General features: G+C 43.3%; 1 protein-coding gene and 1 pseudogene across 1 annotated transcript in view; one reads left to right on the top strand and one right to left on the bottom strand.

Annotated features, from left to right (window-relative positions):
• The window catches only part of LOC120023451, a 127692-nt pseudogene extending 125556 nt beyond the window's left edge, over window positions 1-2136 (bottom strand).
• A 4496-nt stretch (window positions 2137-6632) lies between these two features.
• Window positions 6633-14885, top strand: part of LOC120023442 — a gene marked incomplete at both ends in the record, with an annotated part of 359115 nt that continues 350862 nt past the window's right edge. The window contains 1 exon segment of the mRNA XM_038967467.1: window positions 6633-7921. Within this exon segment, the coding sequence (XP_038823395.1) occupies window positions 6633-7921 (1289 nt within the window).

Genomic DNA, 14885 nt, shown 5'->3' with positions numbered 1-14885 from the left:
CAGTGAACTACTTGGTCTGTTTGGAGGACACTGGGGAAGATGTCAGGACGGTGCATGTTGTTGACCTAAAGCCCTGCTACCCTACGGCAGAAGAGCTGGATCGCCGGCAAAAGCAACACCTGCAGGAACATTAACTTGTCAAAGCCTGCATCCTCTCTGTTTCTACAGGCTTTGTTTTTTCATGGGGGGAGGAGTGTGGCGAAATCCTGCACTTAAGTGCGCTGCCACTTTAAGAGCGCATGAGCAGTAGGAAGGAGGAGATAAAAGAGCTCGTTAAGCTCTATTGGAGGGGAGCTATTGATTGGCGCGACAGTTTTTGTTGTGTGCTATGCTGCAGAGGTTTTTTATTTGTCTTCAGCGTATGTGGTTGTAGAGTGTTTGGATCAATCCTCGGTGTGATCGCTCGACGACGTGGTTGTTCTCATTTGGGACCACGATGGTTATGGATCAAATGGATTAGTAGCAACATTTGTTGCGAAGCGTTCAACTACTACCCAACATACCATCGGACAGTCAGACCGGATACCTGCAACCTCAAGACCACAGCTAAGCACTCTCTTGTTCCCTTTCTCTCTTTCTCTTCACGCTATGTTCCAGTGCTTTACACTGCAACCGACTCTATTTCCTAAGTACATTGAAGTTTCATTGGAGCTGGACTAGTGTGTATATGAACACCACACATTCATACCCTCTGCACTCCTTCCCAGGAAGAAAATACAAACTATTGCAAATCCTCTGTGTGATGACTGGGTTCATTTGTTATTGTATGAAGTTGCTGTTTATTGGCTCTGCCATTATTGTTATATGGGGTATGTTTGGTGGGGTTACCAAGAATTGTGGAAGGACTGTGATGTGATGTGTATTCTTTTTCTCTCCGCTGGCTATCTGGTCAACAGGCTACACTCTAGGCAGTCTCTTCTGTTGATGTGTGTGGGTCTGGTAGTGGTACTCGCTGTTCTACTATTCTTTTCTTTCGGCAGGGTTAATACCTGCCTGGCGCCCGAACAAAATCTTCTTTACCTTTCTCTAATTAATACCGCTATAGAAGTGGCGCCCGAACAAGGACTTGAACAGAAACACCCCTGACCCCATCCACACAAAGTTGAAATCATGTCTTTTGTTGGAACCCCATACTGTGTCAATGTGGACACACCTAATGGTCATCGTGTTCAAGATTCTTTCATTGTGGAAGGATTCGATGAACTAATGGAGTTGGATAGCACTGACCCTAATCCCCAGGTTTCTGGCTCGCTAATAATCTCTCCACCATTACCCTCCCCTCAACCTCTTCCTGTTACCCTGCCCAGAGAGACTGGGAGAGGTGTCTCTGTGATCACTGGACGACTGGAACATCAATGGACACACACCAATCATAGTTTGACAATGCAGGAGAATGCCATTCGCAAACTCAGTGAATGTGTGGAGGCTCATCAGACAGATGTGCAGCGGAGGTTGGATTACCTTCCCTGTCAAATGGAGGAAAACCAACATCAAATTGTTCAGATACAGAAATATTCACACGATTCTCTGAAACAGGATATTCAGGGACAACTGAACCAGTTCAAAACGCAAATGGAATCTAACCATCAGCAAGTCCTAATCTATCTTGAGGAGGAACAAAAACAGAGAGCAGAGGAGTCTGCCTCTGTTGTGAAGGGAGTGTGTTCTTATCTGAAGGAAGTTATGGAGGACATGAAGAACTCTCTCACAGGGGAACTACGATTGTTGATTGAACAAACTATAAAGGACACCGTTAATGAGATGGGAAAAGCACAGAAGGCCACAGACCTTCAAATGGAAGAGCTGCACAAGGAGGAAATGAAAGGCTTTTCCCTTCTGGACAAATCTTCTGTACCTCCCTTAGGTTTTACCTCTGCCACTGGCTTGGTCAGTACCGGAATAGGAACAGGTAGCACTACAAAACCCCCTATGAAGATACTGTTAAACAGAACTCCCGCTGAAACTGTCATGCCTCCTCTAGAGCGCTCCCTCCCTATCAAACTACTTTTCCCCACTTTTGGCAGCCCAGAAGATGATGTTGATCCACTGTTTTTCTTATCTAAGTGTAATGATTTTCTTTCTATCCGGCCCCTTACTGACTGGGAGGTTCTTGCCACCCTCCGCAGTGTTCTCCATGGTACAGCAAGAGACTGGTGGGAGATAGCCCGTGAACATGTGTCAACCTGGGAGGAGTTTCAAAAAAGATTCCTCTCAGCCTTCCTCTCAGAGGATTATGGGGATGAACTGGCGGAACGTGTTCGTAACAGAGTCCAGGGTGAAGCAGAGCCAATACGGGACTTTGCCTTCTCCTATCGAGTTCTATGTAGGAGATGGAAGGCTGACATTACTGAGCCGGAGATGGTCAAACTCATTCTCAAGAACATGATTCCCCGCCTTGCTAGTCAACTTCGAGAACGTGTGCAGAATGTGGATGATCTGGTGCGTCTGGGGACTCAGTTTGAGAAGGACTGGAAGCACCACCTTCAAACTAAAACCCCTGTTCCTTCATCCCAGTATACCCATAGCTCTCCTAGGGCTAAACCATCTCAGATATTTGTACCCAAGAGCCAAGACAAAAGTCCAGTGATGTGTTGGAGGTGTAAAGTCCAACATCCTCCAGGTTCTTGCCCGCTCTATGTCCAGCGTCAGGATGCTGGAAAAGGTCAGAAAGGACAGAAGACCGACAGCCTAGACAGACGTGGTGGCTTGCATACCATTGGGTCAGCCTTAATGCCCATGAAGCCTTTAGAAATCACAACTAGCGGTCTTATTCCTATTCCGCAACAACTATTGGTGCCCCTGACTGTTAGGAACTGGAGAGGGAAGGCCATAATTGACACAGGAGCAACTTACACCCTGATGCAAGAGGCCCTGTGGCAGAAAATGGCATTACCTCATGAGGAGATACAAACATGGGAGAAGGGACCATTGTACTTGGCCAATGGAGAACCTACCACCCCTTTGGGCTGGATTAGTATAATAATACAACTGCATGAAAAGACTATTAAACTTCCTGTGGCTATTCTTGCAAATTCAAGCCTTGCATTTGCTGTAGTCCTTGGTCTAGACTTCCTGTTCTTCAGTGGACTGACCATCTCGATGTCCGAACCCTCCTATCGGCTGCACTCTGACTATTCCCAGCCTCATCCATTTCAACCTGGTAATGCACTGATTTCAGGCTGGAGCCTGCTGCATTATGCAGAGTCCGGACAAGGTCAAGTCAGAGACCGAGAAAATATAAAGAACAAAGCCAAACAACGACAGCTGAGAAACTATGATAAACATAGACGAGACGTGTGTTTCCCACCCCAGTCTCGTGTCTGGGTACGTTCCCATCATCTGTCGAAAGCATCTAAGAAGTTCACTGCCAAGCTAGCTTCGAGATGGAAAGGCCCATACCGTGTAGTGCAGCAGTTGGGACCAGTGAACTACTTGGTCTGTTTGGAGGACACTGGGGAAGATGTCAGGACGGTGCATGTTGTTGACCTAAAGCCCTGCTACCCTACGGCAGAAGAGCTGGATCGCCGGCAAAAGCAACACCTGCAGGAACATTAACTTGTCAAAGCCTGCATCCTCTCTGTTTCTACAGGCTTTGTTTTTTCATGGGGGGAGGAGTGTGGCGAAATCCTGCACTTAAGTGCGCTGCCACTTTAAGAGCGCATGAGCAGTAGGAAGGAGGAGATAAAAGAGCTCGTTAAGCTCTATTGGAGGGGAGCTATTGATTGGCGCGACAGTTTTTGTTGTGTGCTATGCTGCAGAGGTTTTTTGTTTGTCTTCAGCGTATGTGGTTGTACAGTGTTTGGATCAATCCTCGGTGTGATCGCTCGACGACGTGGTTGTTCTCATTTGGGACTGCGATGGTTATGGATCAAATGGATTAGTAGCAACATTTGTTGTGAAGCGTTCAACTACAACCCAACATACCATCGGACAGTCAGACCGGATACCTGCAACCTCAAGACCACAGCTAAGCCCTCTCTTGTTCCCTTTCTCTCTTTCTCTTCACGCTATGTTCCAGTGCTTTACACTGCAACCGACTCTATTTCCTAAGTACATTGAAGTTTCATTGGAGCTGGACTAGTGTGTATATGAACACCACACATTCATACCCTCTGCACTCCTTCCCAGGAAGAAAATACAAACTATTGCAAATCCTCTGTGTGATGACTGGGTTCATTTGTTATTGTATGAAGTTGCTGTTTATTGGCTCTGCCATTATTGTTATATGGGGTATGTTTGGTGGGGTTACCAAGAATTGTGGAAGGACTGTGATGTGATGTGTATTCTTTTTCTCTCCGCTGGCTATCTGGTCAACAGGCTACACTCTAGGCAGTCTCTTCTGTTGATGTGTGTGGGTCTGGTAGTGGTACTCGCTGTTCTACTATTCTTTTCTTTCGGCAGGGTTAATACCTGCCTGGCGCCCGAACAAAATCTTCTTTACCTTTCTCTAATTAATACCGCTATAACGCCTACTCATTCCAGGGTTTTTCTTTATTTTTACTATGTTCTACATTGTAGAATAATAGTGAAGACATCAACTCTGAAATAACACATATGGAATCATGTAGTAAACAAAAAAGTGTTCAACAAATAAATATATTTTATATTTGAGATTCTTCAAATTAGCCACCCTTTGCTTCGATGACAGCTTTGCACACTCTTGGAATTCTCTCAACCAGCTTGATGAGGTAGGCACGTAGAATGCATTTTAATTAACAGGTGTGCCTTCTTAAAAGTAAATTTGTGGAATTTATTTTCTTCTTAATGCATTTGTGCCAATCAGTTGTGTTGTGACAAGGTAGGGGTGGTATACAGAAGATGCCCTATTTTGTAAAAGACCAAGTCCATATTATGACAATAACAGCTCAATTAAGCAAAGAGAAAAGACAGTCCATCATTACTTGAAGGTCAGTCAATCCAGAAAAGTTCAAGAACTTTTTAAATGTTTCTTCAAGTACAGTCGCAAAAGAGCTATGATGAAACTGGCTCTCATGAGGACCACCACAGGAAAGGAAGACCCATAGTTACCTCTGCTGCAAAGGAAAAGTTAATTAGTTACCAGCCTCAGAAATTGCAGCCCAAATAACTGCTTCACAGAGTTCAATTAAGAGACACATCTCAACATCAACTGTTCAGAGGAGACTGCGTAAATCAGGCCTTCATGGTCAAATTGCTGCAAACAAACCACCAACAAATGCTCAGCATATGTGGGAACTCCTACAAGACTGTTGGAAAAGCATTCCAGGTGAAGCTGGTTGAGAGAATGCCAAGCTGTCATCAACGCAAAGGGTGGCTACTTTGAAGAATCTAATATATATTTAGATTTGTTTAACACTTTTTTGGTTACTACATGATTCCATATGTGTTTTTCATAGTATTGATGTCTTCACTATTATTCCACAATGTAGAAAATAGTAAAAATGAAGAAAAACCCTTGAATGAGTAGGTGAGTCCAAACCTTTGACTGGTACTGTACATTAAATTCCCTGGCAACAGCTCCAGTGGACATTCCTGCAGTCAGCCAATTGCCCGCTCCCTCTGAGACATCTGTGGCATCGTGTTGTGTGACAAAACTGCACATTTTAGAGTGGCCTTTTATTGTCCCCAGCACAAGGTGCACCTGTGTAATGATAATGCTGTTTAATCAGCTTCTTGATATGCCACACCTGTCAGGTGGATGGATTATTTTGGCAAAGGAGAAATGTTCACTAACAGGGATGCAAAAGTTGTGCCCAATTCAAGAGAAATAAGCATTTTGTACGTATGGGGAAAAATTCTGCTATCTTTTTTTTCAGCTCATGAAACATGGGACCAACACTTTATATGTTGCGTTTATATTTTTGTTCAGTGTAGTTGCTATCAGTTTTAGAAACATATGATGTCATAGGTTATTCATCACATGAGAATGAACAAGCCTTTTCAGACTCTATGATATGGCTGTATATAGACTTACTATATATAGTAACTATCAGTTTTAGGAACATCTACCCCAAATATTTCACCTTATTTTTTACATTACCCAAAATATGACATCGGCGATAGTCAACATGTTGAAAATCTGTGAACGTCTAAATAAGAAATTGGTCCATTTAAACAGCATGTGTCGAACCCTTTCAACAACGGGGATGTGATGTGCTTTGTATCTTCGACGTAAAAACTAGTTTTGGACTTCCACACAAAATTCCTAATTTACTTATTTTTCAGTTTAAGGGTCGCATTCTGTATCATATCGTAGGTCGCATTCTGTATCATACAGCTATGAAAGTTAAATATTTAGAACCACCTGCTCGATTGGAATCTTGCGACGTCTGTGTTTTAAGTGTCCTAGAACTGTCTAGTTTTTTGTGTTCTGACTTGTAAAACAGGATGAATGAAATAAGTAATGTAAACATATTATCAGTAATTACCAGGAAGCTCTACAATATTTGTTTTAAAATGACACCAAGACTGTTAAAACTGGCATCAGGTTATTGAGGGATCTGATTATTATTTACCCTCGTAGCAAGGCCGTTTTATCATGTGGAGGTTTCATTCAGGTCTCTATTTAAATGAACACTCTGTCTTTAGCAGGAGAAAGACCAGACTCAGAAGAACCAGAGCCAGGGACGTCCAAACCAGCAAGAAGACACCAGTGTTCCCACTGTGGAAAGAGTTTTAACCAGAAAGGACACCTGAACCAACATGAGAGAATACACACAGGGGAGAAGCCTTACCACTGCTCCCAGTGTGGAAAGGGTTTTAACCAGAAAAGCTACCTGAAAAAACACGGGAGAATACACATAGAGGAGAAGCCTTACCACTGCTCCCAGTGTGGAAAGAGTTTTACCCACTTGTGTAATCTGAAAACACATGAGAGAATACACACAGGAGAAAAGCTGTACCACTGCTCCCAGTGTGGAAAGAGTTTTACCCACTTACGTAACCTGAAAACACATGAGAGAATACACACAGGGCAGAAGCCTTACTATTGCTCCCAGTGTGGAAAGAATTTTACTCACTTAAAAAACCTGAAAACACATGAGCAATTACACACAGGGGAGAAGCCTTACTGCTGCTCCCAGTGTGGAAAGCGTTTTAACCAGAAAAGCTACCTGAAAAAACACGAGAGAATACACACAGGAGAAAAGCCTTACCACTGCTCCCAGTGTGGGAAGGGTTGTAACCAGTTAGGTGACCTGAAACGACATGAGAGAATACACACAGGAGAAAAGCTGTACTATTGTTCCCAGTGTGGAAAAGGTTGTAACCACTTAGGTGACCTGAAACGACATGAGAGAATACACACAGGAGAAAATCTGTACTATTGTTCCCAGTGTGGAAAGGGTTGTAACCACTTAGGTGACCTGAAACGACATGAGAGAATACACACAGGAAAAAAGCTGTACCACTGCTCCCAGTGTGGAAAGAGTTTTACCCACTTACGTAACCTGAAAACGCACGAGATAATACATACAGGGGAGAAGCCTTACCACTGCTCCCAGTGTGGAAAGCGTTTTATCCACTTATGTAACCTGAAAACACATGAGCAGTTACACACAGGGGAGAAGCCTTACCACTGCTCCCAGTGTGGAAAGAGTTTTAATCAGAAAAGCTACCTTAAAAAACACGAGAGATCACACACAGGGGAGAAGCCTTACCACTGCTCCCAGTGTGGTAAGGGTTGTAACCAGTTAGGGGACCTGAAACAACATGAGAGAGTACACACAGGAGAAAAGTTGTACCACTGCTCCCAGTGTGGAAAGAGTTTTACCCAGTTAGGGGTCCTGAAACGGCATGAGAGAATACACACGGGAGAGAAGCCTTACCACTGCTCCGAGTGTGGAAAATGTTTTACCCAGTTAGGGGACCTGAAACGGCATGAGAGAATACACACAGGAGAAAAGCTGTACCACTGCTCCCAGTGTGGAAAGAGTTTTACCCAGTTATTGAACTTGAAAACACATGAGAGAATACACACACAGGGGAGAAGCCTTACCACTCCTCCCAGTGTGGAAATTGTTTTAATCAGTTAGGTAACATGAGAACACATGAGATAAAACACACAGGAGATAAGGATGTAGGCTACTGAACAGTAGGATAAATATATGCCTCTGAACAGTGGGACATAGGAGAGGTGCAAGCCCTATACGTGGTGGGAGAGTAGGCTGCAGAGACTTGGGAAATTCGTGTTAGGTATTGACTTTCCAGTGTTTTCACTACTGCATGTATTTTTATGTAAATAAACTGTTATCTCAGAATGATGTTGGGGTAATTAAGTACTGGTGCTATAATGTCTCGCGCCGCCTCCACTGGCCCTTAGGGATGTGTGTCATAGTATCATAGGGTATCATAGGGATGGGTATCATAGTATCATAGGGATAGGTATCACAGGATATCATAGGGCTGTGTATCATAGGATATCATAGGGATGGGTATCATAGGGATGGGTATCATAGGATATCATAGGGATGGGTATCATAGTATCATAGGGATGGGTATCATAGGGAATCATAGGGAATAATAGGGATGTGTATCATAGGGAATAATAGGGATGTGTATCATAGGGAATCATTGGGATGTGTATCATAGTATCATAGATATCATAGGGATGTGTATCATAGGGAATCATATGGATGTGTATCATCGTAGTGTGCTGAATAACTACTGAATAAGTAGTGGTCCTATAATGTAAACTCCAACAGGAAATAAATTCTAATGTATAACTTCAAGATAATTTTCACTCTGGTTTCAATTACATTTTCATCCAAACTAACAAGCAAATACTTTATGAATTTATTGTTACAAATCAACTTGCAAGGTTCCACAGATCAAAAGATCAAAGCCTTGCAGATTGATGGCTGGGGTCCATCCGATGATAAGAGTCTGGGAAGAGCAAAGCCTTGCAGATTGATGGCTGGGGTCCATCCGATGATAAGAGTCTGGGAAGATCAAAGCCTTGCAGATTGATGGCTGGGGTCCATCCGATGATAAGAGTCTGGGAAGATCCAATAGCCGTATTTGCCAAATTTGTTAGAAGTAGTGTAAGATAGTAGTTAATAGTGTAAGAATTTGAGTTGTATAATTTTGCCAAATCAAAATGTATTGGGGGTATGTGAGACAAGGAAGATGTACCATAGTTCAATCAATCAATCAATTTTATTTTATATAGCCCTTCGTACATCAGCTAATATCTCGAAGTGCTGTACAGACACCCAGCCTAAAACCCCAAACAGCTAGTAATGCAGGTGTAGAAGCACGGTGGCTAGGAAAAACTCCCTAGAAAGGCCAAAACCTAGGAAGAAACCTAGAGAGGAACCAGGCTATGAGGGGTGGCCAGTCCTCTTCTGGCTGTGCCGGGTGGAGATTATAACAGAACTATGCCAAGATGTTCAAAAATGTTCATAAGTGACAAGCATGGTCAAATAATAATCATGAATAATTTTCAGTTGGCTTTTCATAGCCGATCATCAAGAGTTGAAAAACAACAGGTCTGGGACAGGTAGCGGTTCCATAACCGCAGGCAGAACAGCTGAAACTGGAATAGCAGCAAGGCCAGGCGGACTGGGGACAGCAAGGAGTCACCACGGGCGGCAGTCCCGACGCATGGTCCTAGGGCCCAGGTCCTCCGAGAGAAAGAAAGAGAGAAGGAGAAAATTAGAGAGAGCCAAGATTTTCAAAATTTCCATAAATGACAAGCATGGTCAAATAATAATCAGGAATAAATCTCAGTTGGCTTTTCATAGCCGATCATTAAGAGTTGAAAACAGCAGGTCTGGGACAGGTAGGGGTTCCATAACCGCAGGCAGAACAGTTGAAACTGGAATAGCAGCAGGAATAGCAGCAAGGCCAGGCGGACTGGGGACAGCAAGGAGTCACCACGGCCGGTAGTCCCGACGTATGGTCCTAGGGCTCAGGTCCTCCGAGAGAAAGAAAGAGAGAAGGAGAAAATTAGAGAGAGCCAAGATTTTCAAAATGTTCATAAATGACAAGCATGGTCAAATAATAATCAGGAATAAATCTCAGTTGGCTTTTCATAGCCGATCATTAAGAGTTGAAAACAGCAGGTCTGGGACAGGTAGGGGTTCCGTAACCACAGGCAGAACAGTTGAAACTGGAATAGCAGCAAGGCCAGGCGGACTGGGGACAGCAAGGTGTCATCATGCCCGGTAGTCCTGACGTATGGTCCTAGGGCTCAGGTTCTCAGAGAGAAAGAGAGAACGAGAGAATTAGAGAGAGCATACTTAAAATTCACACAGGACACTGGATAAGACAGGAGAAGTACTCCAGGTAACCAACTGACCCTAGCCCCCCGACACAAACTACTGCAGCATAAATACTGGAGGCTGAGACAGGAGCGGTCAGGAGACACTGTGGCCCCATCCGAAGAAACCCCCGGACAGGGCCAAATAGGAAGGATATAACCCCACCCACTTTGCCAAAGCACAGCCCCCGCACCACTAGAGGGTAATCCTCAACCACCAACTTACAATCCTGAGACAAGGCCGAGTATAGCCCACAAAGGTCTCCACCACAGCACAAACCAAGGGGGGGCGCCAACCCAGACAGGAAGATCACGTCAGTAACTCAACCCACTCAAGTGACGCACCCCTCCTAGGGACGGCATGAAAGAGCACCAGCAAGCCAGTGACTCAGCCCCTGTAACAGGGTTAGAGGCAGAGAATCCCAGTGGAGAGAGGGGAACCGGCCTGGCAGAGACAGCAAGGGCGGTTCGTTGCTCCAGAGCCTTTCCGTTCACCTTCACACTCCTGGGCCAGGCTACACTCAATCATATGACCTACTGAAGAGATAAGTCTTCAGTAAAGACTTAAAGGTTGAGACCGAGTCTGCGTCTCTCACATGGGTAGGCAGACTGTTCCATAAAAATGGAGATCTATAGGAGAAAGCCCTGCCTCCCGCTGTTTGCTTAGAAATTCTAGGGACAATTAGGAGGCCTGCGTCTTGTGACCGTAGCGTACGTATTGGTATGTACGGCAGGACCAACTCGGAAAGATAGGTAGGAGCAAGCCCATGTAACGCTTTATAGGTTAACAGTAAAACCTTGAAATCAGCCCTTGCCTTAACAGGAAGCCAGTGTAGGGAAGCTAGCACTGGAGTAATATGATCAAATTTCTTGGTTCTAGTCAGGATTCTAGCAGCCGTATTTAGCACTAACTGAAGTTTATTTAGTGCTTTATCCGGGTAGCCGGAAAGTAGAGCATTGCAGTAGTCTAACCTAGAAGTAACAAATGCATGGATTAATTTTTCTGCATCATTTTTGGACAGAAAATTTCTGATTTTAGCAATGTTACGTAGATGGAAAAAAGCTGTCCTTGAAACAGTCTTGATATGTTCGTCAAAAGAGAGATCAGGGTCAAGAGTAACGCCGAGGTCCTTCACAGTTTTATTTGAGACGACTTTACAACCATCAAGATGAATTGTCAGATTTAACAGAAGATCTCTTTGTTTCTTGGGACCTAGAACAAGCATCTCTGTTTTGTCCGAGTTTAAAAGTAGAACGTTTTCAGCCATCCACTTCCTTATGTCTGAAACACAGGCTTCTAGCGAGGGCAATTTTGGGGCTTCACCATGTTTCATTGAAATGTACAGCTGTGTGTCATCCGCATAGCAGTGAAAGTTAACATTATGTTTTCGAATAACATCCCCAAGAGGTAAAATATATAGTGAAAACAATAGTGGTCCTAAAACGGAACCTTGAGGAACACCGAAATGTACAGTTGATTTGTCAGAGGACAGACCATTCACAGAGACAAACTGATATCTTTCCGACAGGTAAGATCTAAACCAGGCCAGAACTTGTCCGTGTAGACCAATTTGGGTTTCCAGTCTTTAGTTGTTTATTATATTGTGATTGTCTTGTATATATATATATATATATATATTAGGGATCGATTGTTTATATATTAAGGGTATGTTGTTTATTATATTGTGATTGTCTTGTGTATATATATATATACATATATATATTAGGGATTGATTGTTTATATATTAAGGGTATGTTGTTTATTATGTTGTGATTGTCTTGTGTATATATATATATATTAGGTATTGATTGTTTATATATTAAGGGTATGTGAGACAAGGAAGACGTACCATAGTTGTTTATTAGGAAAGGAAATTGTATTAATTATCAGATGTTGTGAAACAAACAACAATTGTGTCTGTCGTTGTCTGTTGTCATTACAATCGCCGCCTAACCTTGTTGTATTTCCCCTTCCCCTTTTGAAAAGGACCACCATGTAAATATCTGTTAAGCATTATTGTGTTATCCTTCATGATTTTCTTAAATTGTATGTGGAGGCGTCACCAGCTGGAGCGCCCTTATTGTATGTATTTTACAAACTGTCAAATAAATTCAATCAATATACATGTTCATATTAAGCTTATACTTCTGTGTACAGGAAAGTATTATTTGTAAGATGGAAGAGAAAATATATCAGCTTATTGATAAATTATTATGACGTTCTTTCCAATACAAAGTGTAGTAACTATTGTTTCCAAACTGCGGTACCCACTCCAGCCAGCAGATGGCGATTTGCGTCTTTCAGCTGACTCTTCTTGCGTGACGTATAATCTTGTGGACTGAACGCTTCTTCAGGAACAACAACACGGCTACTCTTTCAACCACCTCGGTAGCTTGCTAGCTAATTTAAATGCGAAACATTGACGCTTTAGACCATGTTTATGTACATTAGCTAATCTCAGTGTTTTAAACACAATTCTGTTGACGTTTCTACTGGTTAACTTTAAGGTAATTTGGTTGTTCAATTTGCAAACTTGTTAAAGATTGATACTGAGCATAGCACTAGGCTAGTCGCTAATGTTAACTAGCTAGCTAACATCCCGGACCATGAGCTCACTAAACTACTCGCCCCTTGCTAAAGAAGAGGAGGTCTACTGGACGGAGAAAGAAGCTCTGGGGCTTAACATTGTCGTGAAAGAAGAAGAAGAAGAGGGTGTTACAGTGAAAGAAGAGAAATCTCCGTTTGGAGAGGAAGAGGGGATGGAGGCTCTCACAGTGGAAGAAGAGGAGGAAGAAGCTTTCAGAATGAAAAAGGAGGAAGAGGAGAATATCACACTGAAAGAAGAGGATGAGGGTATTACAGTGAAATATGAGAAAGAACATATTGTAGTGGAAGAGGGGATAGAGGCTGTCACAGTGGAAGAGGAGGAGGTAGACATTTTCAGAATGAAAGAGGAGGCAGAGGAGGCTGTGAAAGAGGAGGAGGATGTTGCTGTGAAAAAAAATAAAGAACCTTTAGGAGTGGGAGAGGGGATAGAGGCAGGCAGAGTGGAAGAGGAGGATGTTATAGGGGAAAAAGAGGAAGAACCTTTTAGAGAGGAAGAGGAGGCTGTCTCAATAAAGGTGAAGAAGGAGGTCATTTTGGGAGTGAAAGAGGAGGAGACAGAAGATCGGATTACCACCAGTGAGTACTGTCTTAAACAGGGACACAAACTCTGCCATTGTTGAACTAATGTGGGGTTTTAAAATTCAATATTGGTGCATAATTTATACTTAAAAGGAATGCAAAACTCACCCAATTCGTGGAACGACCCTTTTACATTTGCATCACAAAAAATATTTAATAAAATCATGATGGAAGTGGCCATTTTAGGCCCTTTTTAGACATATTAATGCCTCTTGTTAGACCCTATGATTGTAATAGAAGATCATAAGTTTACAATCTGTTTGATGTTCTCGTTCACACAGGAGAGAGACATGACTATTGTGGATCCTCTGGGGAGCCTCAACAACATCCTGATGCTGACGAGGCAGAGAAGAGTCTCTCCAGATCACAACACCAGATGGTACAGCTTGGTTTGGTCTAGCATACAGCTTGCTCTATCGGGGTCTGGGCTGGGTTTCTGTAAAGCACTTCATGACAGCGGTGACATCAGCATCCATAATGGTCTGTGTCCCCTCTTTAGGGTTACCAGGACAACGCTAGCCCTTCCGTCCTCCCGGAGTCCCCGTGTTGTGCCTCTTCTGGTAGCGCCTTACTGCTGGGTATGAAGAGGTTGTCTGTGCTGCTGGTGGACTGCAGGAAAACAACGGGGCTGAGTGGAACTGTGAGAGGAGGAGAGAAGAAAGGATCAGATTTGACTCATCAAAGTAAGTGCTGTAGTTTAGTTTGAACAAATAAAATAGATCTGCCCTCTGGTATCTGTTACCAGGACAACCAGTCTTGAAGGAGTTCCCACATATGCTAAGCACATGTTGGCTACTTTTCCTTCACTCGGCGGTCCAACTCATCCCAAACCTTCTCAATTGGGTTGAGGTCGGTTGATTGTGGAGGCCAGGTCAACTGCTGCAGCACCACATCACTCTCCTAATTGGTCAAGTAGCTCTGGGTGGCGGGTGCTCAGACGATGTGGAAGTCCTGGGCTGGCGTTGTTATACATGGTCTGCGGTTGTGAGACCGGTCGGATGTACTGCCAAATTCTCTAAAACAACGTTGGAGGCGGCTTGTGGTAGAGAAATTAACATTACATTCTCTGGTAACAGCTCCAGTGGATATTCCTGCAGTCAGCATGCCAATTGCACGCTCCCTCAAAACTTGAGACATCTGTGGCATTGTGTTGTGTGACAAAACTGAACATTTTAGTGGCCTTTTATTGTCCCCAGCACAAGGTGCACCTGCGTAATGATCATGCTGTTTGATCAGCTTCTTGATATGCCACAGCTGTCAGGTGAATGGATTATCTTGGCAAAGGAGAAATGTTCACTGACAGGGATGTTATCAAATTTGTGAACCAGATTTGAGAGAAATTATCTTTCATGCGTGTGGAAAAATTCTGGCATGTTTTATTTCAGCTCATGAAACATGGGACCAACACTTTACATATTTATATTTTTGGAACATCTACCCAAAATATTTCATTCTTTT

Source organism: Salvelinus namaycush, chromosome 2 (genome assembly GCF_016432855.1).
Source record: "Salvelinus namaycush isolate Seneca chromosome 2, SaNama_1.0, whole genome shotgun sequence".
Lineage (NCBI taxonomy): Eukaryota > Metazoa > Chordata > Actinopteri > Salmoniformes > Salmonidae > Salvelinus > Salvelinus namaycush.
Note: the sequence above shows the minus strand (reverse complement) of the source record. Positions and strands in the feature narration are given on the sequence as shown.